The sequence below is a fragment of the Falco cherrug genome, chromosome 6 (assembly GCF_023634085.1).
Source record: "Falco cherrug isolate bFalChe1 chromosome 6, bFalChe1.pri, whole genome shotgun sequence".
Lineage (NCBI taxonomy): Eukaryota > Metazoa > Chordata > Aves > Falconiformes > Falconidae > Falco > Falco cherrug.
In genome coordinates, this window is record NC_073702.1 from 73822617 (window position 1) to 73849132 (window position 26516).

Sequence of the window (26516 nt, forward strand, 5' to 3'; positions counted from 1 at the left end):
CGCGGGGCCCGGCAGCCGCGCCGCCGCCGCCAGTGCCGCTGCCGGCCGGGTACGCGTTACGGCCTCGCCGCGCCGGGCGGGGCCCGCGGGCCGCCGGCAGCGCTCACCCGCGGGGCCCGGGGCCGGCGGCCGCCGCCAGGAGGCGGCCGGAAGCGGGAGGGCGGGACCCCGCGGCCGTGCGGGGCGCGTGCTGACGTGGCGGCGACGGCGGCACCATGCGGAGCGGCGGCGGCGGCGGCCCGGTGAGTGCCCGGGGTGCTGCTGGCCGCCGCCGGCGGGACTGGCGCTTCGCCCCGAGGGTCTCGCTGGGCTCGGGCGCAGAGTGGGCTCGGCGCGGCCCCGAGTAGCCGAGCGGCCCCGGTCTGCGCCGCTGCCGCCCGCGGGCCGCGCCCCGTCCCGTGGCCGGGCGGCGAGCGGGGCTCGCTGCGGGCTGCCCGGAGAGCCGGCGGCGGCGTTCGGGCCCGCTTTCCGCCCGGAGAGCCGCCCGCCGAGGCTGAAGCCGGGGGGCGGGTCCGGAGCGGGGCGGCAGCCGCACGTGCTGCCCGCACGGTCTCCGTCGCGGGAGGCGGCAGCGCGTGGGGCCGCGGGCCGGGAGCCCCGCGAAGGGCGCGAAGCCGTTCCCGTGTCCCGCGGGGTCGGGACAGGCGCGGCAGCGCGGAGCACCGGGGGCTGCCGTCGACGCCGCCGCCGGGGCCGGGCTCGGCAGCCGCGGCGGCCTCCCGGCCTCGGCCGGAGCCGCCGTGCGGGGCTCGGCGCCGCCTCCCGCGGTCGCTGCGGCGGGGCAGCCCGTCTCCAGCCGCCGCCCGCGCTCGGGCCGCAGCAGCGGCCGCTCGCCGAGCGCCTGCCTGCCTCCTCCCGCCGCGGCGGGGCGCTTGGCCGCGCCGCCGCCCGTGCGCGTCGGGCCTCTGCGTGCTGCGTGGGCAGCGCGCCGTGCGGGTGGGAACCCCGCGGGCCTCGGCGGCGCTGTCTCTGGAGGCCCCTTCGGGATTGCGGCTGTCAGCTTCCCGGAGAGGGCGCCTCGGCGGCTCATCCCTGCTCTCCCTTTTTGATTGCCTCTCCTTAACCGGGAGCGAAACGTGTCCGACAGGTCTCCGCTTTTATGCAAAGTCTTTTACTCCTAGAAAGAAAAATCCCCACAAAAGCACCTTAAAACATGTGCCGTGTCTGTCAGCCACCCGGGTCCCGCAGGTGGCAGGGGAGGCCGGCTCATGGCAGCGGGCTGCGCCTGCCCGTCTGCTCGGTTTTCTCATTACAGCTTCGCAGGCCTGGTCTGTTACTGTAGCTGCTCCTCAGCGAGGTTTCTCCATGGTTCCGATGTAGGGGTTTCCCAGCCGCCGCTCTTGGCTGCGCATAAACTGCCTCGAAGTAATACAGGCGCAAAGATCCCATTGCCTTTCCTTCCAGAGAAGACCAAGTAGGACCGTGAAGTCATTGATTGAGCAGTTGTGGCGTTCTCTCCTGCTCCTCCCGTGAGCAGAGACTCTGGGGCTGGAGACCCAAGGACCCTCTGACGCTCTGTAGTCACGGTTTAAGGATTCATCTAGTTGATGTCGCTGCCGTCTGCTGAGTTTCTTACCTGTTGGCTGGGCTGTCTCTCACTGACTGTGGTCCTGGGAAGAGTGAACTGCTACTTGTTCCTGTGTACAGATGAGATGGCGAGAGCATAAAAGACAGATCAAAGTTACATTTTTCCCAGTGCCTTTGTTTTTTTAGTGGTGAGTTTCATTTGCCTGGAAGCTGCCCATTCCCTAGTTCTGCTGCAGCACCCGCAGTTTGTCAGCATCTCCTCCTGACGAGTCATCGCAGTTCTACGATTTCTTCCGATTCTGTCATATCCCCGTGTGCTGTTTTCCCCAGAAAACATGTAGCGTTTCTTTCTAACAACTAACTTCATGGCATGGTCCAGTTGATAATGTGCATTACATTTTTCTGTAAAGACGATGGGTAGTTTAGCCATGTTCTCCCTGCTGACCCGCCTCCCCCCGAAGTTTCTTAGCCAGTTCCTGTATGTGGCAAAATACTCTCTGTTCCCAGGTTACGTCTTTGGCATTTCATATACTTCTGCTGGGCATTGATTTTTGTGCCATGTAAACAAGTGCCGTGTAAAAGCTAGTCAGTTGAGATCTAAACCATTTGTCATCGTGTGTGTCACGTGAAGCGTGGGGGTATGGGGGAAGATTTTTCTCGACCCCTAGTGTTAGGTCAGCACCCCAGGAAAGCTGAGACCCTTGTGCCTGACCAGTCCGTCAGCATCCCGCTACAGGGACCCTTCAGCAAAGAGTCCCACTGGATCGGAGGGTGATTTTGAGTGACTTGCTCAGGGGAACACACCAGCAACAGCAGGTGGGACCCCTTGGTGGGTCTGCCCACGAATATTTTACCCGCTGCCAGTTACTGCTAGCGTCCACAAAGGATTAACGCTAACAGCTTCCGGAATAACGCTCTTTACTAATATAAGATGGTGACCAGTTGGGGTTTGTGATTGCTGGTGATAGAGACTGTCTGCAAAAGTGAGCTTGGAGTCGTACACAACCAAACTATAATCACTAATAACAGCTAGCATGAGTTAGTTATTTAGCATGCATAAGGTCAAGTTCTTACTTTGTCTTATTATTGGCGTCCGCGTGGGGGAGAAGACGGGTGCAGCCTGTTGACGGATGCCAGAAGTTAGGATGAAGTCTTCCCTAACTTCTCCCCTCATCTGCCCACCTGTTTTACTTCGTAGTGTATTGCGTATTCATTTATCGTACATAGGATTGGTTACAAGCTTCTCGCTTCTAATGCAAATTAGTACGCATCCGGAGATAGCACTGCTGAAGCTCTCTACTAACTGCGTGGGCTCCTCAGGTGGGGTTTTGCCCTCTTTGGGGGGGGGGCTATTTGAGTTGGAGGTGATGATCTCCCACTACCACAATTAGCTTTTATCTTATTTTCAGCTAATTTTCTGTTGGTGTCAGTGGACTGCAACACCTTCGGGTCCTGTTTTCTCTCCTAGCGAGTACTTCCCTCATGCGAAGGCTTCCTTCTGCGTAACTTAGGTGACGGTGTTCTTTGCACTGTCTGTTCTGTGTGTCTCTTCCTCCCCAAGGCTGACTGCCTTGGTTAGAAGTCCCTTCATTCGTACCAACTTTAGGGTGAGTCGGATTGACCTAGCTTTGTGGACACTGAATCGGAGTCGGGTAATCCAGGAGTTTAGACAGCAATCCCCCCTGCCCTCCTCCTCCCCGCCTGGACTGATTTCAGTCCAGGACTAGCCCTTTTCCGTCATATTTCGGTGGAGCTTGAGCAACTCCAGGCATACACTTTGTGGTTACTAACTTGTATCGGGTGCCCAGTGAGGTGTAGTAGTTCCTTGGAGGCCGGTAACTTTGAGATGGAGGTGTGCGTTAGTATTACGATGAGATTATTTCATCTGAAGAAAGTCATTTTGCCACAGTGGTTGACTGGCCGCGGACATCTCGTGGGTTCTTCATGCAACAACTGGTACGCAGCTTATCAACTGTGTGGTGCCATCAAGTTGCTGTTCCTGCGGGATAGCACAATAGAGCCTGGCCGCGGTGTCTCTGCTCCATCCTCCGTCACTCTTATCAGCATGTGCTGAGCTGGCAGGGTGTGTTGCTTGGGGAGCTGTGGTGATGTAGATTCCGTGCATGCCAAGCATCCTGCAAGCGACAGCTGTATTTTACCCTAAAAAAGCTTTCTGGAGTATGGCGCTTCTGTCAGGACCCCATTTTCTCTAATTGCCCCCCTCAAGGTGATTTTCCCACAGCGTGGTCAAGTCTGGGGCAGAATGCAGGTACCACTGGACGCATTGGAGACAAAGAACACTCCCTCGTGCCCCGTTGCAAGGGGAAGGATGGGCTTTCGTGTGGGGAGCGTAGCGAGGCGCATCCCTCTTTTGATGCCAGTCGTAATTCATCTGCGAGTTGAACAGGTTAAACGCTTCCTGGTTGCAGAAAACAGTGGTTTCCTTTTCAAAGGATGGTATGCACGTCCTCAGAGTGCAGGTGACTGTGTTTAACTGAACGGCGAAACGTGCGTAAAGCAGAAAAATGATGCCACTAATGTAAATTGTTCTTACTTTGTTAGGACGGCAGGCCTGGACATCACAGGCAACAGAAGGTCAAGAGGTCTCTGGGAAACAAAAGGTATGTGAATGTTTCTTGCGTGGTTTGGTGGGAGGGCAAGAAATAAGCTGAGGGATTCCTCTTGGAAAACCGTATCTGGTCTGTGCACGATATTCTGAATTTTAAGAGCTGCGATGATTTTGGTTTGTGTGATGAGCGTCTCAACTGACTTTGCTCATTGGTTTGTAGGAAAAGTGCTTTTCTGACACTTCACAAAGGGGTATGAGCTTTCATTGATTGTTTTCAAAAGGGTTTTAGCACTGGGAAGATAAATACGTTATGTTTGAGACCAAGCGGTGTTCCAAAATCTATGTATTTGGAGCGTGATTGCAACTGTGAAAGGCTTTAGTTAAGAGAATTCCTCTCCCCGTCCTTCTGCGGTACCTTCTTAAACATAGTCTATACTGATCTGACCTGGTACCATCAACGCCTCCCACCTACTGATTTTAGTACGGATGCGTTCAAACGTGTGAACTCCACAACCCGGCACGTGGGAGAGTATTGCTGGGACACCCATCACTGTCATCGTTAAGCGATCTACTTATTTCAGTTTGTGAATTGTGGCAGCACTGGGATACGTTGGCAAGTGTTTCTGTTTTCTGTTCTCTCCTCTCGCCCGTTAATGGTATTTGCCCAGAGAATAGATACTCTCTGTGTTGCTTTGACGCCTAATGGTTTTGCTGTCGTGTTACGGTAGTGTAAATGTCCAGGCATTTCAGGGCTGTTGAGAAATACTTGAGACTAGCGAAGCCAAGTTCCGTCTGATCTTGAGGAAGAAAAATCGGGGCTGCTGGCTTGTCTATCTAAATTCATCTTCATGTAGTGCGATTTGTAGGATCTACTGTAAGGCTGTCTCCATTGCTGAAAGCCCTTGCTGGTTCAGATTCTTTCTAGCATTAAGTCTTTTAATTGTGTAGTGTCAGCTCTGGCTCTGAGAATAGGTACTGAAGGAGATCTTGCCCTTTGTGGGATGGAAGAGGTCTCTTTTGTAACGCTGGGCTGCAGAAGAAGTCCTATATTCTCCTCGGGTTGCTGAAGGACAACTGTGTATTTTTAAACGGGGTTTAACTTGTGCCTGCTTCCGAAGTTGGAGGTTTGAGGCAGGATGGATTTATTTATTTTTTCTGTTCCTGTCAAAAGCTTTTTAATGTCATTCTCTAAACAGACGTCCTGAAAGATAACATTTGGGGTGGCACTTTTCAGTTCAGGAAATCGAGGCGATTCGGGGAACTGCGCGATGAATTTTAGAGCACTTGGGAAGATGCGAGGGGTGTTGTCTGTCCGGTTATTGTGGTTGTGCGTGTATGTATGCATACCTGTACACAGGATTTTGAGTTGTTGTTTTCCAGGTCTAAGCACTTTGAGGAGGTGGAAACTACTGTCCTAGGACTGAGCAGTAACTGCGATGAGACAGGCAGCAGCGTGTCTTCCGCCTCACCACAGGGTCGAGTGAATGGAAGTGCAGAGTCCAGAAGCAAGCGGGCCATTCGCAGGCCTGCTTACTGGTTGGAAACGAGAGGAGTAAAAGCCAGCATTAACAAATCTTCAGAAAATAAAGGTACTCGTGGCTCTTGGCTCGATGCAAACCTGTTTTTCTCTGTGGTTCTTTGATGAGAGCTTAGATGACTTCTGAAAGACATGCCACAGATTCCCAGCTTGGTAATGCCACTCATGCATCAGGAGAAATAGATTTCCTCCACTGCAGAAATATAGGTGAAATTCTCTGAGGTTACACGGTTCCTTTTGAGTGACTTGTCTCTTGAAATCAATGACTCTGTGACTGAACCTAGTTTTATCTGTAGAAGAGGTGTGTATGAGGGTTCTGCCAGTCGTATCAGGAATATGCTTTGAGAGCTTCAAAACCAGAACAACCATCGCTAAAGATGTAGAAGAGGGTTCATTCAGCAGTATTCTGGATTAGGCATGGGTTTTGTGGTTGGTGGTAGGTTTTTGGTTTTTTTTTTATTAAGGATGCTTTCATTTCTTTTCTCACTTTTGTCACTGACTGTTTTTGGATTTGGAGTGGTTTGGGTCCTATGCTCAGATTTCCCAGCCTGGCAGCTGTTTTCCAACCTTCTCGTGTGGCGGAGAGCCAAATCTTTGCTCTTCTTTAGTGTACTTCCTTCTCGCCTCTAAGTCAGGATGTGTATCCCATCCTGTTGTGGGGAGAGCCGAATCTGGCGCCTTGATAGAACCAAGGCTGCTGCAGCCCCACACCCCCAGGTCCAACCAGTAAGGAGGCTAAGCGCGTATTGCTGTAGGTACAAACACAGGGCTGCCACCTGTACACGCAGCCAGCCACGCGGACCAGCGCAAAGAGGCGCGCTGAGCACTCGCACAAACAGCCCCAACAGCCTCCATCCTGTTTGCCTGTCTGGCTGATCAGGATGAAGATGTGTTGGTGGGAGAAGAGAAGCATATGCAAAACGTGCTTATAAAGAAGTGCGTGTATATAGGTATGTGTATGTTTGTGTGTGCACGCACAAGTGCAATGTGGATCTCTCCTGTAGCTGGACTTAAACAGTCGCTCTGCTCTGTATCTGGCCTTTGGATCCTGGCCTACTCAGTTGCTGGTACGTGGACATACTGGCCCCTGAGGCCTGCAGAGCCACGCCAGTCGCTGGTGTAGACCTCCTTACAGACAGGCTCACATGCTCAGACACTGCTGTCCCCTGGTCCCTCTGATTTGGTGTCAGGCATGAGCAGGCTTGTGTACAGACCAACCACCTGTACAAGCAAGTGGTCCTTTTTATCCTCTTACACCTCTGCTTTCCCGCACTTGATCCTCCCCAAATCAGCTAATCCTCACCCTTTCCCTTCCTTTGATCCCACTCCTAAACATCCCAGTCCTGTGTCACCCTGACTTGTTCTTTGCTGGCATCCCGTGTGTCACCTAACCGTAGGTGTTAACACCACACTCTGCCCCTCTCCCTGCTCCCTTCCCTTCCCGCTCCCAAAGGGTGCTGCAGAGGGTGGTTCCCAGGGACTCATCCTGGTGGGTCTCCTGGGACAGACCTGGGAAGAAGGTGTCTGTTTCTTTGAGACCATCATTTGTGTTCCCCTGCCTGCCGTCGTGCTTCTGTACTTGTCTGTGGTCGTGGAGATAAGCCTTTGGTAGGCCTGGAAAGGGTGAGGGGAGGCAGGATGTTCCCTGGGGTTCCCCACCTGCCGTTGTTTCTCTGTGCTACTTTGTGTGTGCGCGCAGACGAGCTTTTTATGACATAACCTCGCACCTTCTGGCTCGCTTCCCGAGGAGTGTTATTTTCCCAGGCCGTGCTGTGACACTGTTTCTTGCATATTTGCTGTGTCCGAGGATCGCAGGCTGTGGAGTACCTAGATGTTACTGAGTCCAAAGGCTGTCTCTAGCTCACTGGTGTCCAGGTGCCTTACAAAATCTACTTTCCCGCACACACACCCACCCCACCCACCCCCTTTTTTTTGGAGTATTGAATACGAGGATAAGCTGAGGCAGCAGCAGGCTCAAAGCTGTTACCCAGAGTGAATGATGAAAGTGAAGCGTTTCTGTTCTTACTCGTTAGCAGGAGAAGTACTATTGAAAGGCAAGAGGAAGTCTGAGCAAGGGGAAGGCGAAGATCTTCCGGACTCTCCCAAGAAGAAGCAGAAGATTTCGGGTAATACAAATAACTTGTAATTCCTAGTTGCAAGCCTCCAGGCGCTTCAGATTTCCTCCATGCCCAAACGCTATCCTCTGCTGTCTTCCAACTCTATTTTGGATTCTAGGTGTTTTGCTACAGGAGCCAGTTGGCTAGTTTTGATTTTACAGTGGGAGATGATTGTTGTAATTTCAGTCTCTTCAAAGTCCAGCAAAGGAGGGAGGAAAGGAAGCAGGGGAAGTACAGGCTAGTGTGCTTCATTTCAGTTTCCCCAGAGATTCTGGACTAAATAATCAGAGAACTTAGTTGTAAAGCTCTGGAGATGAATGAGTAGATGATAACAGCAATACGGGTTTGTTGAGGAGAAACCAAAGCCGACCACTTTAATGCTCTTTTACCGCAGAGACAGATGCCGGGGCAGGGGTGGTGGTGGGGGAAAGCTGGACATCATAGGTCGTTCATGCCTTCAGAGGATTGATAATCAGTGGTGAGGTGCAAGAGGAAGTGTACGAGTGGTGAAAGCAGGAGCAGGTGACGCAGGAGAAGTATACATCTGCCGTTCAACCTTGCAAGGATGAGGTTAAGGAAGCCAAGGGCAACCTGTAGTTGAATCTGGACAGGAAAGGATTCTACAAGTATGTGAACAGCAGATGGAAGGCCAGGGAAAGCATGAGTGCATTGCTGAAGAGGGCAGGGGAACTGGTGACAAATGATGTTGAAAAGGCTGAGGTACTCGGGGCTTCCTGTGCCTCAGTCTTGATGAGTTACAGGAATCCTTCAGGAATGCCGGGTGCCCGAGACCAGAGGGAGGGTCTTGAGCAAGGGAGCCTTACACTCGGTGAAGGAGGGTGAAGTTAGAGTGCTTAAACAGATGGGACATACCTAATTATTTACCAGCCGTCATCGTGGCTAACCAGGGAGGTCGCAGCTGACTGGAAGTTAGCAAATACGATGCCTACCTAGAAGAAGGGCCGGAAGAAGGATCCTGGGAACTACAGGCCGGTCGGTCTGACCTCGGGTGCCGGGGAAGGTTATGGAGCAGATCATCTTGAGTGGCATCCTGCGGCACATGCAGGACAACCAGATGATCAGGCCCAGTCAGTGTGGGTTTATGAAAGGCAGGTCCTGCTTGGCTAGCCTAGCCTAATCTCCGTCTGTGACAAGGTGACCCGCTGTAGTGGATGGGGAAAGGCTGTGGGTGTCGTCTGCCTAGACTTCAGTAAGACCTTTGACAAGGTTTCCCACAGCATTCTCCTGGAGAAAGGGGCTGCTCATGGTTTGGACAGGTGTCCTGTTCACCGGGTAAAACCTGGCTGGGTGGCCGAGCCCAAGGAGCGGTGGTGAATGGAGTCACAACCCGCCGGTGGCCAGTCACGCGTGGTGTTCCCCGGGGCTTGGTGCTGGGACCAGTCCTGTTGAGTATCTTTGTCAGTGGTCTGGATGCGGGGCCCTAGTGCTGCCTCAGTCAGTTTGCAGACAACGCCAGGTTGGGCGGGAGCGTAGATCTGCTCGAGGGCTCTGCAGAGGGACCTGGCCCGATGGGCCGAGGCCAATGGTATGAGGCTGGACATGGCTCGGTGCCGGGTCCTGCCCTTGGGTCACAACAGCCCCACGCAGCGCTACAGGCTTGGGGGAGAGTGGCTGGGAAGCTGCCCGGCGCGAAGGGCCCTGGGGGTGTTGGTCGACAGCCGGCTGATTGTGAGCCGGCAGCGTGCCCAGGGGGCCGAGAGCATCCTGGCTTGTGCCTGAAATAGTGTGGCCAGCAGGACTAGGGACGTGATTGTCACGCCGCGCCCAGCACTGGCGAGGCCGCACCTCACGTCCTGGGCTCGGTTTTGGGCCCCTCACTCCCAGACAGACACTGAGGTGCCGGAGCGTGTCCAGAGCTGGGCAGGGGGCTGGGGAAGGGTCTGGAGCACCAGTCTGATGGGGAGCGGCTGCGGGTGTTTAGTCTGGAGAGGAGGAGACTCGGGGGCGGGGGACACACACGACACCGTACTGCTCTCCACAACTACCTGAGAGGAGGCTGTAGCCAGCGGGGGTCGGTCTCTTCTCCCAGGTAACAAGTGACAGGACAAGAGGAAAGGGCCTCAGGTTGCGCTGGGGGAGGTTTAGATTGGATATTGGGAAAAGTTTCCTCATCGAACGGGTGGTCAAGTATGGAACAGGCTGCCCAGGGAGGTGGTGGAGTCCCCACCGCTGGACGGATTTGAAAGACCTGTAGATGTGGCGCTTGGGGACGTGGTTTAGCGGTGGGCTTGGTGGTGCTGGGTTAACGGTTGGACTCGATGCATCTGACAGGTCTTTTCCAACCTAAATGAGTCTGTGATTGTATGATTCGAAGTTACATGGGGCCTGACGGGTTGTACTGAGTGCTGAGAGAGCTGGCTGATGTCATTGTGAGGCCACTCTTGATTATCTTTGAAAGGTCATGGCACCTGGGAGAGGTTCCTGAAGACTGGAAGAGAGCAAATATCACTCCTGTCTTCAAGGACAGAAAGAAGGAAGAGCTGGGGAGCTACAGGCCCGTCAATCTCACCTCAGTCCCTGGGAAGGCGATGGAGAGAATCGTCCCGGAAATCATTTCCAAACATATGAAGGACAAGGTGGTGATTGGGAGTAGTCAGCATAGATTTACGAAGGGCAAATCCTGCTTCGTCAGCCTGACAGGCTTCTACAACGAGGTCACTAGCTTGGCGGATGAGGGGAGAGTCGTGGATGTTGTTCACCTCAGCTTTAGTAAGGCTTTTGGTGCTGTTTCGCACGACATCCTCGGCGGTGAACTGGCCAAGTACAGGTTAGATAGATGAACAGTCCAGTGGTTTGAACACTGGCTTAAAATCCAGGCCCAGAGGGTCGTGGTCAGCAGCACAAAGTCGAGTTGGAGGCACATCACTAGCACTGTACGCCAGGGGTAGGTGCTGGGGCCAGTGCTGTTTAAGATTTTCACTAATGACCTGGGCAGTGGGACAGCGTGCACCCTCAGCACGTACACACGTGATACGAGCGGTGGTACATGAGAGGAGTGTACTGCTGTTCACAGGGACCTGGACAGGCCGGAGACTTAAGTAGAGAGGAATCTCTTGAGGTTCATCAAGGAGAAGTGTGAAGTCCTGCAGCTGGGCAGGAGTAACCCCACATAGCAGCATATGCTGGGGGCTAACTTTGTGGAAACCAGCTCTGCAGACAGGGATGTCGGGGTCCCGAAGGACAGCGAGCTGGCCTTGAGCCAGCAAGACGCGCTGTTGTGGCAAGGGCAGCCAACAGCATTCTGGGCTGCCTTAGGAAGAGCGTTGCCAGCAGGTCAGGGGAGGTGATCCTTCCTTTCTGCTCAGCACCAGAGTACCGTGTCCAGTTCTGGGCTACCTGATACAAAAGAGAGGTTGGTGCAGGGCTGCAAAGATGATCGAGGGACTGGAATATCTTTCCTATGAGGACAGGCTGAGAGAGCTGCGACTCTTCAGTCTGGAGAAGGCTCGGGGGGAATCTTACCAGTGTGTATCAAGGCTTGGTGGGAGGGAATGAAGAGAAGGGAGCCAGACTCTTCTCTGTAGGGCTCGCTGACAGAACAAGAGGCAGCGGGCACACATGAAGACACACAAAGTTCTGCCCAAAGGCAAGGATAGACTTTTTTACTGTGAGGGTGGTCAAACCCTGGCACAGGTTGCCCAGAGAGGTTGTGGAGTCTCCATCAGTGGAGGTACTCAAATCTTGACTGGACGTGTTGTTGGGCAGCCTGCTCTAGCTGACCCTGCGTGAACAGAGGGGTTGGACTAGGTGATCTCAGGAGGTCCCTTCCAGCCATAACATCGCTGTGATTGCTGTGAAACAGAAACAAGTATAGAATGATGGTTCGCAGTCTGTCTGTCCTAGGTTCGATTCTAACCATTGTTTTTGTCACCAAGGACCTGGAAGTATATGTAGACAGCACAAAGCCGAAAGGGATGGCAAGTGCGGTGGAGAAAAGGCTGAAATTGAAAGCGGTCTTGATGTTAGAGAAGCAGTCTGAAAAACAGAATGGAATATAATATAGTGTGTAAACTTAAAGATGCTGTAGTTGGGAAGAAGTATTAGTGCAGCTGAAAGACAAAGAGCGACATCCTAGGTGTCGGTTCTTCAGAAGAGGGTTTGAGATTTATAACAGCTCAAATGTTGAATAAGGACCAAGAGCGTCATACTTGTTCCTGAAAAGGCACATGTCGTGCTGAGGTGTTTGGGCAGAGATGCAGACTGTCAGGCATGTGAAGTAATTCTTGTGCTCTAATGCAGGGTCACACTTGGAGTGCTGCTTCAGCAGTGGACACTGCAGTTCAGGAAGTGTGTGGACCAGCTGAAGAGACCAGGGAGAAGAGAGCAAAAAAACATAACCCCGTGAGAAAATCCTGAAACAATAAGAGTTGTTTAGCCTAAAGAAGACAGGAATGAGTAGAGGAATGGGACTGTCCCATTTGGTTGCCAACAAGTCGTTAGATTGGCTCAGCCGTACTGTGAACAGGGGATGTTTCAGTGTGAAGAGTTCCCATCCCCTGAGCTGTGTGTATGCACAACGGTACAGATAGCAGATATCTGGATGGGGCTAATGCCTGCAGCTGTAAGTAGCTATGGATTTTGAGAGGGAGTAGGGAACATAATCTTGACGTTCCTTCAAAGGAAAAAAAACCACCAAAAAAACCATTGAACATTTCTGAATGAGTAGCTTTGAGACAGCAGGCTGAGTAGCAGCATCCTAGCAAAAAGACTCTGCTTTTTTGTAACAAGGCTCGCGAAATTAAGTCTTCCGGTCTTTCTTGTTTGTGTTCTAACAGGAAAAAACCAGCAAGCTGGAACGCAACAGAACTCCAGAGTGAAAGGCCCCTGTGTTCAGAAAGAACCAGAAACCTATGGCCCAGGTAAGAAGCAGCAGCAGTTGCTCAGAACTGTTAATGAAGCAGCGTGTCCTGGTTTCAGCTGGGATGGAGTCACTTACCCTCTTAGGAGCCAGTACAGCGCTGTGTTTTGGCTTTGGTGAGAGAGCAATGTTGATAATGCACTGATGTTTTCAGTGGTTGCTGGGTAGTGTTTATCCCAAAGTCAAGGCCTTTTCAGTTCCTCGGGCCCTGCCAGCCAGAGGGCTGGAGGGGCACAAGGAATTGGGAAGGGACACGGCCAGGACAGCTGGCCCGCACTAGCCAACGGGATATTCCACACCGCAGAATGTCGTGCTCGGTACATAAACTGGGGGGAGTTGGCCGGGGCCTGCTCAGTGCTGCTCGGGGGCTGGCTGGGCATTCGTCAGCGGGTGGTGAGCATCGCTTGTTTGGGGGTTGTTGAGAGCTATTTCTTACTTCCCTCCCTTTGGATTTTACTCCTCTCCGCTTCTCCCTCTTTTTCCTTCCAGTAGTTGTTATGCTTATTCTAGTTTTTATTCTAATTTCTTTCAGTTACTGACTTGTTCTTATCTCAGCCCTTGAGGTTTACCCTTTTCCCGATTCCCCTCCCCAGCCCTGGGTGGGGCCGGGGCGGAAGCGAGTGGCTTGGTGGTACTTTGTCGCCGGCTGGGGTTAAACCTCGAGGCATCCGAAAGATAAACGTGATTCTTTCTAGGATTTGAATCTGAGCAACAGCTGCGCTTCGGGTGTTTCCATCTTGTTGTTCACTGTACTGTTGACAAGGAAGAACTGGCTGCTGTCCTTCTGGCGCTGTGTCAGTACTGCAGAGCAAGACTGGAGGGACTGCATACTGCCTAATAGTGTAGTTCCAGGTGGTTTTACCCCTGCACAGTGGGACGGTGAAGGGGGAATTGCTTTCTGAAGAGAGCAAAAGCCCGTTGAAATAGTTTCAACTCTACAGCTTGCAAAAATATGTATACTTTTTTACTCAGCAGAGTATGTTTGCAGGAAAAACTCCGTCGCTGTTGCTGCCAAGTCACCTCTTGTGGTAACCTGGCAGGCAGAGACTCAAGCAGTCCGTGCTAGGAGAACAGCGTTAGCCTTGGCTCAGCAGGTGGAATGACGTGGGATGTGTTGCTCACAGCACTCGTGAAATAGCCCAGTTTTCTGCCCAGTGCTGTCTGATTCACAGGCTTTTCCCGCAGCCACCTGGGGAGGGGCAGCCCCTCCCTGATACTACTGGGCCAAGGGGAAAGCCTTTAGATCTTTTGATGATAAGACTCTGGGCAGATGGCTGCTAAGCCACTTTCTTCCCAGAACCCCTTTCAGTAATTTATAACCCTTGTGGCGTATGGCCCTTCACAAACAGGCCAGGAACTGAAGACTGTGCCACACAGGGTACTTTTCCCTGGCTGTTTCTTGAGGATCTTGGCCCGGTGGTGTAGCTCTGTTCACTTTTGGTGCCAAGGTGGCTGGCTAACGTAAGTGGCGTGCTAAAGATTTGGTTAGTAGAAGCGAACCGTGGACTTTGTCTGAAACTGTTTGGTCACACCTGTGGCTGCTTCTACTGTGGAAACCCTTTTGCCAGAAGGAGAGTTTACTCTGCACGCTGAAGTAATTGTGTAAAATACAAGTGAATGGATGAAAAATCTCTGCTGCACAAGTGGAAGAACACTCCTTGCAAGGAGATGGTAGGATTAAAGAGTTTTTATTGAACGATCTCCCAAAAGGAGTGACGTGTGCCTCATCCCATGACACACTGGAAGCTGCAAATGAGCTAAAGCTATTGAAGTGTCGCTGGACACGAGTTTGGTAGCGTGTGACCTGTTTCCTTCCAGGATTCATTGTGCAAGTGGAAGGGGAAAAAAAAGATGCTGTGTTTGCAGTTCTGTTGCAAACCTTTTGTTTTGGCAGGTAGTATGGAAGAGCGGTGGTCTTTGGAAATTCAGGACAAAGGCCGAGTTACCTGCCCAACATGCCGGGCTGTGGTGAGGAAGACTGTAGAAGGACTGAAGAAACATATGGTAAATTGCAGGCAGGTAGGAACAGGAGAGATGAGCAACGTGTTCTTTAATCCTCTTCAGCTTGCTGCCTGCACGCTGTTTTGTGTTGCATTTAGAACCGGTTTCCTCTCATCATCACGTCTCTAAGCGAGAGTCCTTTGTACACATGTAAGAGGCTGCGCTTGGTGCTTCTGGCTTAGCCTTTTGCTGGCGGTTTGGGGTAGTGAACAAAGGTGTAGCTATTTTATTGTTCCCCTGAATGTTAGGCTCCCTAAAATCTCTTCTGTTCTTGATGGGCAGTTACCAGGCACAAACAAAATGTTCTGCTCTGCTCTCCTGCTCCTTTCCCCCAAAGCGTCTCCCACTGCTTTGGTTAGCTTACAGTTGCACGCACCGTGTCCTTGTTTGTTTCTAGGAAATGTTCACATGTCATCACTGTGGGAAGCAGCTGAAGTCTTTAGGAGGGATGAAATACCATGTCATGGCAGACCATAACAATCAGGTAACATGACTGCTGTGCATCTAAAAACCCTGCAGGCAAGAGAGTTTTGGGTTCCTTCCCCGGCACACACAGTATCAGAAAGCATGGTGGCTTTTTCCTGTGATGTAGCTGCTCCAGTCTTCTCTGCCTGTTATTTTTCCTGTGAGATTTAACATCTGAAAAAACAGTAGAGTGTTAGGAGAGATGGTAGCCGTCCTGCATCTTAGAAAGAGGGGGTGAATTTCTGTTTAGGCTGGTTATACGGTCACAGGTAAACGGCATTCTCAATGAGAAAAAAAATGATTGCTCATTAGGCTGCGAGTTTCAGTCCTGTGCTAGAAAGCCGTTTTTCTACATTCAGAGCAGACTAGAGTTCAGTGTTTTACAAGTTGAAAGGTAAAAAAGCAGAAACAGCAGTTTAGTTCTTGTCTGTGTTTACTGTAAAGATAGGAATGCTACAGTCTGCTTTTCCTCTTTGCTGTTACTTTAAAGAGGGCGATGTCTCCTGTTGCAGTTGTGAAGAATTAGAACTTTTGAAAAGGTCACTGGGAAGTTTGGGTAGGGTTTAGATCAGGGGTCCTCAAACTTTTTAACCAGGGGGCCGGCGCGTGGATGAAGTGGCAGGAAGCCATCTGCGGCTGCTTGGTTTCCCCCCCCAACCCCGGGCGGGGGAGTTCTGTAAATACCGGGGGCTGGATTGAGGACCCTGGGGGGGCGTATCCGACCCACAGGCTGTAGTTTGAGGACCCCTGGGTTAGATAATTGGTTACTGTTCTTTTTTACGTGGTTCTCAGTACTGTGGTTTCTGAACCTACAGCTGTATTAGTAAACGTAATAGGCCAGGGATCACGCTCTGACCCTGAGGAATAGGTCTGTCACTCCGTTCTAACTTTCTCTTCAGTCCAAGTGTAATATTATTATTAGGTAGTGTAGGAAATAATAAACAGTAACCATTGGAGAGAGAACAGACAAGAACTTGAGCTATAGTTTCGCACAGGTGAATAACCGTTACAGGTAGTTAGTCGGCTTAGCTTTAGTTGGGCTAAGTGGAAATGGCAGGCCCAGGAAATGTTAAAGGTGCGTGACAGAGATGAGTAAGTACTTCCCACAGGCAGAAGAGGACCAAAGTAATTATGGAAATACATACCTTTGTCCTTCCCAGCAGCTGTGGCTTGGGACCATTTCTTAGCAAGGTTTTGTTCCTAGATAGCTATCTAAATGTTAGAATGCTTATCTGCAAAGTGGTTTTCAGGCAGTTTACTCCCTTTAAAGGTAATTCGGTTGTTCTGGGATATAGACAGACCGTGATCATTGTATTAGATACACTTTTGTAAAATCTTAAGTGGCAGAGATGTAATTGTTTTGGAAGCTTTCCTTCAGTTGTGTGTTGACTAGTGAATTCCCTGTGAGAAGAGCTGTAAATGCTGAGCACCCTATGTTTTTCTTTCATCTTTCTGCTGTGCTTTAGCCAGTTGTGAAGGAGGGAGGAGAACTGGATGAGCAGCTTGAGCGAGACCGCCTTCGGAAGGTTTTGAAGCGTATGGGAAAACTCAAGTGTACGAGGGAGGTAAGCTGCATTGTGCTAAGTATCCTGAATTAAACAGCGGCAGATGCATGAATATAAAACATTAAGAGAGTTCTGCTGGGTCTGCTGTGGGGCTGGCTAAAGCTGGATTTATTTCAAGATCCTAGGTATGTTTTAAGACAGAGTATTGTAGAATGATTTGGGTTCAAAGGGACCTTTAAAGGTCATCTAGTCCAGCCCTCCTGCAGTGAGCTTCTTCAGCTAGACCACGTTGCTCAGAGCCCTGTCCAACCTGGCCTTGAATGTTTCCAGGGATGGCACACCTACCAGGTCTTTGGGAAACTTCCGCCAGTGCTTCACCAGCCTTGTAAAATTATTTTTTCCCTTCAGTCTAGTCAGAGGGCACCCTCTGAGTTCAAAGCTGTTACCCCTTGTCCTGTCGCTACAGCCTCTACAGAAAAGTCTGTCCCCATCTTTCTTGTAAGCCCCCTTTCAGTATGGAGAGGCCGCAGTAAGGTCTCCCCGGGGCCTTCCCTTCTCCAGGTGAAACAGCCCCAACTCTCTCAGCCTTCCCTCCTAGGAGAGGTGTTCCAGCCCTCTGATCATTTTTCATGGACGTCCTGTGGACCCGCTGCACCAAGTCCATGCCTTTCCTATACTGAGGACTCCAGAGCTGGACGCAGCACGCCAGGTGGGGTCTCGCCAGAGTGGAGTAGAGGGACAGAATCCCCTCCCTCGACCTGCTGACCACCCTTCTTTTGATGGCATCCAGGATACGCTTGGCTTTCTGGTCTGCAAGCACACACTGCCAGCTCGTGTCCGGTTTTTCATCCACCAGTACCCCCAAGTCCGGCTCGGCAGGGCTGCTCTCAATCCCTTCATCCCCCAGCCTGTACTGATACCGTGGGTTGCCCCAACCCAGGCGCAGGACCTTGGTCTTGGCCTTGTTGAACCTCATGAGGTTCGCAAGGGCCCACTTCTTGAGCTTGTCCAGGTCCCTCTGAATGGCATCCCATCCCTCAGGCATGTCAGCCGCGCCACTCAGCTTGGTGTCGTCTGAAAACTTGCTGAGGGTGCACTCGATCCCACTGTCTGTGTCGCTGACAAAGACATTAAACAGTAGCGGACCCAGTGCGGACCCCTGAGGGACTCCGCTCGTCACTGATCTCCGCCCAGGCACTGAGCTGTTGACCACTGCTCTCTGGATGTGAGATTCCAGCCAGTTTCTTACCCACCGAGTAGTCCACCAAGTCCGTATCTCTCCAATCTAGAGAGAAGGATGTTGTGGGGGACCGTGTCAGAGGCCTTACGGAACTCCACAGAGGTAATATCCATAGCTCTTCCTTTGTCCACTGGTGTGGTCACTCCATCACAGAAGGCCACTAGGTTGGTCAGGCAGGACTGCCCTTTGGTGAAGCCGTGCTGGCTGTCTGGAATCACCTCCCTGTCCTCCATGTGCCTTAACATAGCTTCTAGGAGGATCAGTTCCGTGATCTTGCCAGGCACAGAGGTGAGGCTGACAGGTCGGTAGTTGCCAGGGTCCTCCTTTCTACCCTTTTTAAAAATGGGGGTTTTGCCCTTCTCCACTCACCAGGGACTTCACCTGACTGCCATGCCTTTTCCGGTGTCGGGGAGAGCAGCTTGGCAACTACATCAGCCAGTTCCCTCAGGACTCTGGGCTATGTCTCATCAGGTCCCGTAGACTTAGGTACGCCGAGGTGCCTCAGGTGGCCTCAGACCTGATCTTCTCTTCCAGCGGCAGGGACTTTGCTGCGCCAGTCCTCGCCTTGAGGTCCATCCGCTCGAGAGGTGCGGCAGGAGTGAAGACTGAGAGAGAACTTGCTGAGTACCTCCGCCTTCTTGTCTGTTGTTGCCAGTTTGCCGGTCATGTTCATCGCAGGGTTACGCTTTCTTTGACCTTTGTGTTCTGGCTGACATACCTAGAGTAGCCCTTCTTCTTTTTTGTGTCCTTTGCCAAGTTCAGCTCTGGCCACATCTTTGCTTTCCTGACCCTAACCCTACACAACCAGGCACCTTACACCTGGCGATCGAGAGCTCTTGCACTCTGTGGAAGGGGTCCTCAAAGACCTGGAGCTCTGTTCTGCTGCCTTGTCTGCTTGCCTGTAAATGTAGGTTCAGCAAAGGTATGACTTTATAAATGCATTCAGTGGAATGCATCAGGGAGGAAGAAGTTAAAGGAGAACCGTGTTAACTTGCAACAGTATTATAAACTGCTGACAGCATTACGTGATCGTTAAGGCTGCAAGGGAACCGGCTGAGGTCACCTAGTTCAACCCCTGTGCTCAAGCGGGGTCAGCCGGAGCTCTTTGGGTATCTCATGTGTTGGTGTCTTCAAGGGGGATCGAGAGGACACTGCATTGTTTCTCGTGTGCACCAAACACATTTTATGAATGTGTGCTTCTGCTCTTTCCTCAGTTGTTTGTGATGGCTGGGAAGATGGTTTTACACATAATTAACTGTGTGAGCGTGTCTCTGGTTTCTGAAAGTACTGAGACTGGCTACAGCTAGAGAAGGGGATGGAGGCCTCCCTTAGATGGATACATCTAAGAATATTAAAACCTGGCTGATGCACGTTTGATTTGTTCTGTTCCCAAGCTCAGTGTCAAGTTGATCACTGGATTCAGTGTCAGGAGATCCTCTAGTAAGTGACATCCGCTGGAGCCATTGGGGGTTTTTGTTGTCCTCCACTGCAGCAGGAGGCAATAGCTGTATCCTGGGAGGAGCTGAAAGTTTTATTTACCATTACCCGAGTGTTGCTATTGCTCTAGACAGTCTGGCCGGCCAAGCAAGTGTAAAAGCTCCCTCTTTTTCTGCCCACCTCCCGCATTTGTATCTGAATTCAATCTTCCCGTTTTGTGCATCCTCATTTTACACCTTGCTTCTTCAGTCCGCATCCTGACATTTTTTGTTGCGCACTACCTACAAAGAAGCTGTAAGAAACAGTTTCTCCCATCTGAGCCAATTCTTTCTCCCAGATTTTGTCTGTCTGAACAGGTGAACGTTAAGGTTTGCTACCTCATGGTCTCTGGTGTGGCAGGAAAAGTGCCAGTACTTTGGTGAGCAAGCTGTGGATCCTATGCACAGTGGGCATGTGATCACTTGGCGAGCATTTTTCTTCCATGCCTTTTTCTTCTGCATTGGCAGGGCTGCACAGGCAGCTTCACGACCATAATGGGATACCTGTATCATGTTAAAAAATGTGGGAAGGCTGCTTCTGAGCTGGAGAAAATGGCTATGAAGTGCCATCACTGTGGAAAAGCATACAAATCAAAGGCAGGACTTGTCTACCATCTGCGATCTAAGCATGGGCCGGTAAGTGCAAATGGCCATAGTTATCCCGATAGCCTGGTGGTGCTTGAGCCATCCCGACGTGCAGCACACATAGGCGTTTGTCTGCTGGTCGGGTGGGTACTTAGGCCTGGCAAATCTTTGTGGTTTTCTGTCTCTCTGGAGTATTGTGTCCTTGACGCTTTCCTTCTAGCAGCAGCTGTTGCTGTTCCGTGACTAGGATGAAGTTTTTGATAGTGAATCACCGTGGCAGCAGTAAACTTTCCCCAGCCTGACTGTTGCTCCATGGAAGAATGGCGCCAACATGTGTAACTTGTGAGGTGCTTTTCTTTTGCTCTTGGAAGACCCAACACTGGAGCGGAGCAGGCAGTACTCTGCTTGTTGTCCATGAGGGCGTTAGAGGGAACGGTGCGATCCTTTCAAGACCAGCGGCTGCATGAAACTGTCTGCTTGAGCCTTGGTGCTGTGACCCCTCTGAGTAGATCTGGGGTTCTGTCTCGCTAGAGGGGTGCACTTCTGTCCTGTGCCTGTGAGAGCGAACCACAGCCGCAGCAGCATTTTTGTGAGGGATTTGGCAGAATATTTCTTGGCAGTCTTTAGTGTAACTGAAGTGGGAACTACCGAAGGAGGCTCACCTTCTTTGGCCCTCATTGCAGGTCCCTTTCCTCCATGAGGAGAGAAGAACAGAGAGCCTGAAGGAAATCAAAGGTGAGCCAAACAACACGGGCAGAGTTCAGAGGAGATCTGCAAAGGCGGCAATCTACTATCTCCATGAGCTAGCTGGAGAAGAGCTGGCCAGAGAGTGGCCGAAGAGAAAAGTTCTGCAGGACTTGATTCCAGATGACCGGAAGGTAGAAATGCTGTCTGGGGTCTGAGTCTTTCTTCACATCGGATGAGTCTTGCGCTGGCATCTACCCAGTGTTGCCAGTGTTCAGTGGCCCACGGAAAGCAAGTATTGAAGAAGTACTGTCTTGTGGGAGGGATCAGGTGTTGCTGTCCCTGGTCTTAGATGACAGTGTGGCTACAGCAGCAGTTGCTGTGGTGTAAGTATTTCATCCAGGCAGGCTATAATGACTTCCCAGGCGTATCGCTGTCAGTTTCAGTGGGCACAAGTAATGAAGGCAGTTGTAGGCAGTATGTTGCTGGCAAGTCATAGGCTACAGGTCGCTGCTGCCCTGCAGTGATAGTTCGTAGTTTTTCAGGCAGCAGAGTTTCCAGGAGCGTCTTTTAGGCTGTAGGAGAAACCCAAGGGTAAAGGGTGGTTCATGATTTGGGCGGGGTACGTACAGTTAGAGGGATGGTTGTAGTCAAAGTCTGGGGATTCTGGCCTTGGTGGGGGGTGTTCCAGGTTCAGTTATGTTTGTGGAGAGTCAGTGAGACAGGAAAGGATTGGCTGTTAGCGCAGGACAAGAAATAGCACCTCTGTCTCACAGCCTGGGAGAGAAAGGGCCATACTTGGCACTCTGCGTAGCCAACGCTGCTTCCAGCTTTCAAGTCCATCTCTTTATCTCAGCTGAAATATACTCGTCCCGGACTGCCCACCTTTAGTCAAGACGTGCTGTGCAAATGGAAAACGGAGATAAAGATGTACCGAAGAGTCCACTGCCCAAATCAGGTAATCCTGAAGTGTTTCTGAAGCCTCCAAGGGGACAGATCTCAGGTCTGTGTGAGCCAACAGCTTTCCAGAACCCTGACATTGCAGTTTGTCTCGCTGTGGGCGACAAATTCTGCTCCACGGTTGGTTAGTGTCACCAAGACGCTGTCTGGACTGTTGCTGGAGGGGTGATGCCTCTGGGGATGTGTTTGTCTGCTTCAGGGCCAGTAACTTGGTGTCAGACTGGACAGCTTTCCCATCCAGCTGGGAGCCGGCCCCTTTGGAGGTTTGAGCAGTAGCAAAATGTCAGGCCCCTGCCTGCCTAGCAGGTGCACTAAACCTAAGTACGGAAGCAGGAAGGAGTAGAGATGGAAATGTAAGAGTAGAGGAGCTGTGTCTGGCACAGCAATTAAGTTTTCTTTTGAAAGCTGGAAACGAGCTACAGAAGACTCTTGCATGGCGCTGTTGTCCTGCTCTAGGGACGCTTATGCATGTGCACTTGGTCTCTTACAATCCCACGCACCAGCCACCAGTCAGATCCACTGAGAAGAAAAGTCCCCATTGGTGGAGACGGTGGTAGATGTGATACAGGGGACACCCGCTGCCAGGTAGCCAAGTGGTGGCTTCCATCCAGGTTTGGATGTAGAAACAATGCCGTCCCCCTGCCCTACCCCATCGCCAGCACTCTCTCCCCAATTTTCAGCCTTGTGTCATTTCCAAGTGTAAGAATTGCAACATGGTGCTGTGTATGGAGCTGTCTCCAGAAAGCAGCTGTCCTGTTTCACCGGCGGGTAACGCAGAAGCATGTCTTGCACCTCCCTCCTGTTTCAGTGCCTGGGATGTCGGCTGCATGGGACCGAGTATCCCGAGGGTGATGCCCAACGCTCCACGCGGGGCAGGCCTGCAAAGCTGCCCTTTAGCTGAGACCGCTGATGCGGATGCAGTGCCCCCAGGGACGTGAGCAGGGCAGGAGAGGTTGAAGCGTCTTGTTCTTGCCCCTGTGCTCTGCCTGAAATTAATCTCTGCTGCACTTTAGGCAGAATGCAAACTCTGTCGTTGCACTCAGGCTTTAACAGAGGGCGAAAGTAACTGTGACAGGAGTCTCTTGGAGATGTCGAAATGCGCTCAGAAACACTTCACTTGCTGAAAGCTTATGTCTCTTTTGATGGTCCTTTTAGCAGAAACATCCTGGCTTTGTAGGACTCGGTGTCTCCCTCCCCCTGCCTCTCTTATCCCTTTTGGAATTGTCTTCTGGAGAACAAGACTTTGTTGTGTGGGAAGAAGTGATTTCTTAACTTGAGTTTTGCTGACGTGCCCTTTTTTTACCGTTTCAGGGTTGTGAGTCTGTATACGGCAGCGTCTCGGGACTCAAATCTCACCTCGGCACGTGCACCTTGGTTGGTAGCCTTCCTGTCCTCACTGTCTGTTATACCGATAGCCGGACTGTCCCTGTGCTTCAGCTGTCTCCTTGTTGAAGCTGTTGCCCAGCCATCTGCTGATCCGAGTTCCTCACAGTTTGAGGGCTTTGCTGTGTGCTAACGGGGTTGCCATTGCAAGCACTGCTTGAGGCAAGGAGGAGGCGTCTTAATGGGCTGCCTTTTAGTGAAACCGCAGTCCTAGCTGTAGATTCACAGCTACAAGAGCATTTTTTCCAGGTACGGTGCCAGAGACCTTGTAACATCTCACAGAGCAGTCGTACGCTTTGTGGGCATAGCCGGCGCATAAGGTCAGCGCTCCTGTAGCTAAAGCATTGTCTGGTACGAGCAAGAGTTTCTTACTACTGGGTTGTATCTGAGCAAGAGTCAAATACAATATATAGGCGCGTCAGCCTTCTTGGCAGCAAGTGGTGATGGATTTTTTTGTTTTGGTGCCAGGGAGACTTTGTGGCTGGTAAATACAAGTGTCTCCTGTGTGAGAAGGAGTTCGTTTCAGAGAGTGGGGTCAAGTATCACATCAACTCTGTGCATGCTGAGGTAAGAGGCAGAATGGAAGTCTTCCGACCCCAGGCTGTCGGAGGGGGGGAGGGTGTCTTGGGAAGGAAATGCTGGATGCTTGCCCTGTTTTATTTTTTCCTTGCTGACTGCTAGGGACAGGGTCCTAGGCTGGCGGGGCCTTTGGTTTGCTTAAACACGCATTGGTCTGGGGAACAGGCGTGTTGCTTCGCGTGTCTTGTCCCAAGCTGCTGCTGCTCGGTTCAGCTCTTCAGCCTTTTCCATGCCTTTAGCCAGGCAGTTGCCAAATCAAGCCTGAATCCTCTGAGACAGGGCAACACCTGAGGAGGAACATCGGGAAGCAGATCTTTGTTAGGCAGCTGCCTTTCCAGATCTCAGGTTTCAGGAAGCCCTTGTCCCAGGAGGCAGCTTTTGTTATAAGCTCTGATAGGCTTTATACGGTATGTTCGCCATGGGTACCAACCTGTTGCCTTCTGAACCCTCCAGGACTGGTTTGATGTGAACACAACTACCACCAAAAGCTTTGAGAAGCTAATGAAAATCCGCCAGAGAGAAGAGCAGAGGAAGCAACGGAAGAAACGTCCTTTGACCCGGGGCAAAAAGAAGAGTACTGGGACCCTGGCTGCTAAGAAGCTCCCTGTTGCTGGAGTTGAAAAAACGAGAAGTAAGAGAGGTCGTCCCCGGCGGGTGGACAATGAGAGCGTGAGCAGTGAGGAGGGGCAGCCACAAGTTTCACGGAGAGCCAAATTTCCAAAAACCAGCCGCAAGCGAGGCCGGAAGTAAAGCCCTAGAAGAAGAGCAGGAGCAATCCTAAAGCTTCTCAGTGAGAAGCCCCACTTGTGTCACGCTCATAACCCACAGCGCTAATATGAGCAACTGAATGTCTTTGGGACTGTGACTCCGTTCTGCTCAGTGACCTTGATTCTGAAACTGTTGCCTCTGGTCAGTTGTGGGAGACTTCAAACCAAAGCTGCGGTAGGGAGGCTGCCTCTCCTGGTGCAGTTCCCTTGGACGGTGGCACTAGCAGGGCAGCCGGTGTAGTTCCTGCTCTGGTTACAGTCTCAGTTTGGCTCGCATTAGTTGCTTGTTTAGTGGTTTCCAGTACAGCAGCTGTCTGTTTTGTCGTCTTCCTCTGATGGGTGAGATGAGGGTTCTTTTCTAGCAGTTCTCCCTGTAAGGGACTGGCTAGCGCACCGTTTAGGTCTCAGTAAGTGGGGAACCCTTTCTTGCACAGTACATACACAAACGAAGCAGTGCTGTGCAGAACAGAAAGGCTTTAGCTTGCCCTGGCAGTGTCCTGGCTGCTGTCAGCAAGGCTGCCCCCGAAGAGCAAAGGCCTTCCTAGCGTGTGCTCCAGTCTGTTGCGCAAGGCACCTTCTCTCCTTCCGTCGCTGGTGTTTAGGCTCAGCACCAGACAGCAGCACGTGAGCTCTGGTCTGCTTGGAAGTAGTTACCCTCATCAGGAAACCAATATTCCCCTGGCATCTGTCTTCTGTAGCACTGGGCGTTGAATGTATGTCAGGGGTCTTCAGTTCAATGAGGAATAAATAAATGCTCAGTTCAAGCAGAGTCTGCAGGGCCCAGAGCCAGGTACCGCTGCAGTTTGGCTGGGTCCAGGTCCAACAAGGGCAGGGGCAGGGCACTCAGGCTCCACTGCTCGCTGCAGCTCACCTCATCCTACCTTGCCAGCCCTTCACTGTAATCAGTAATGCAGACAGTTAAATATTGAGCTGTTGCTGTCTCCCTGTGTTCACCTGCCACACTGGGCTGCCCCAGCTTATTTGCCCAGGTCTCCAGCTTGAGAAATCTGCAAAATGCCTGTGCGCTGCCCTGGGCCCATCTCCTGGTGGAAAGAAAGACACAAACAAGTGCAGCGGGAGACCTCAGGGCTCAGTATGAGAGTTTGGCAGGGAGGAAACATGGCATGATTTGATGCCACACCTGAGTACACTGGTAGGAAACAGACATTTTGTACAAAGAGAGCACGTGCAGTGGAGAAGTGTGTTTGCAATGTCCATCGCAGGGCTGAGCTGGAAAATGCAAAGCCAGATGAAGGCTGGTGGTTGGGAGTGACCCCAAGGCTAGAGAGGCAAGTTGTGTCTTCACACCCAGACGAGAACTCTTTGAAGTTCAGTCCTGCAGCTTCTCTGTTAGCCACCTCAGTGCCAGCACCCTAGTGAAGACAGGAACAGCACATGGAAGCAGTATGGCCACCTGTAATTATGTTCTGAGCAGGTTAGTGTGATACTTCAGCTCTCCTCACTAAAGATGCCAGTCTTCCATGCAAAAAAAAAAAGGAGAGAGGAGAGGGGAGGGGAGGTCTCCTGTCCTCAAGATAGCACCTCTTCAGGGAGGTGGTGCATAGAGGACTGGTGACACCTGAGAACAGGAGCATCTTAGTCCACTCTGCCCTCCTCCTTAAGTTTTGCAAAGCAGGGACACAAAGGGCCCAGTCCTGTGCAGCACTTGCCGCTCAAGTTGCAGCTGTGCACAGCAAATGGCTCAGCCAGGCAGCATGGGAAGGTGCACCAAGTAACTGACCTCAGCTTGTCCTGATCCCCAGCAGCTGAAGGAGAAATGTGGTTTGTGCCCTCTACTTGAAAGGGTGGGTGAGCCTAAAAGGAGAAATATAATTTTCCTGGAAAAAAAAGATAGGGGCATTGTAACCATAAAAGAAAAGCATAAAGAAAGAAAAGGCAAACTGAAAGCACACCCAAGCTTGAGCTCTTCAAGCTGCCGTTAGATTTTTCTCAGAGGCTGGTAATTCATGCCAGGAAAGGCACAGGTGCCAGGAGCCCTACTGCCAGGAGTGCTCTCCCCTGCTGCTGGTGACCTCCAGTCCCTCTCTTGGGAAGCTGCAAGAACATCCCTGCACTTATATGCATTGTGCATGTGAAAGAGTGTCTCCCTAAGTCCTTCTGCAGCCTCTCCCCCACTTCTTTCATACTGAGTAATTTGGGAAAACTTCCCGTGTCAGGAACCCTAAGCAGTTCTCAGCATTTGTGAGCATGTAAATAAAGTTTTACTGATGTTTTTTTCTGGA

At 51.6% G+C, this 26516-nt stretch overlaps 1 protein-coding gene across 1 annotated transcript; it reads left to right on the forward strand.

Moving 5' to 3' along the window:
• Positions 1–10: 10 nt before the first annotated feature.
• LOC102046004 (zinc finger protein 512-like) lies at positions 11–26516 on the forward strand. Its single transcript, XM_055713486.1, is given in 15 exon segments — positions 11–242; positions 4090–4148; positions 5477–5685; positions 7670–7759; positions 12547–12630; positions 14524–14648; positions 15028–15114; positions 16562–16660; positions 19784–19951; positions 20584–20778; positions 21441–21542; positions 22856–22918; positions 23396–23494; positions 23960–24250; positions 24252–26516. Coding segments are annotated over 15 exon segments (1734 nt in total). The 5' UTR covers positions 11–215; the 3' UTR covers positions 24288–26516.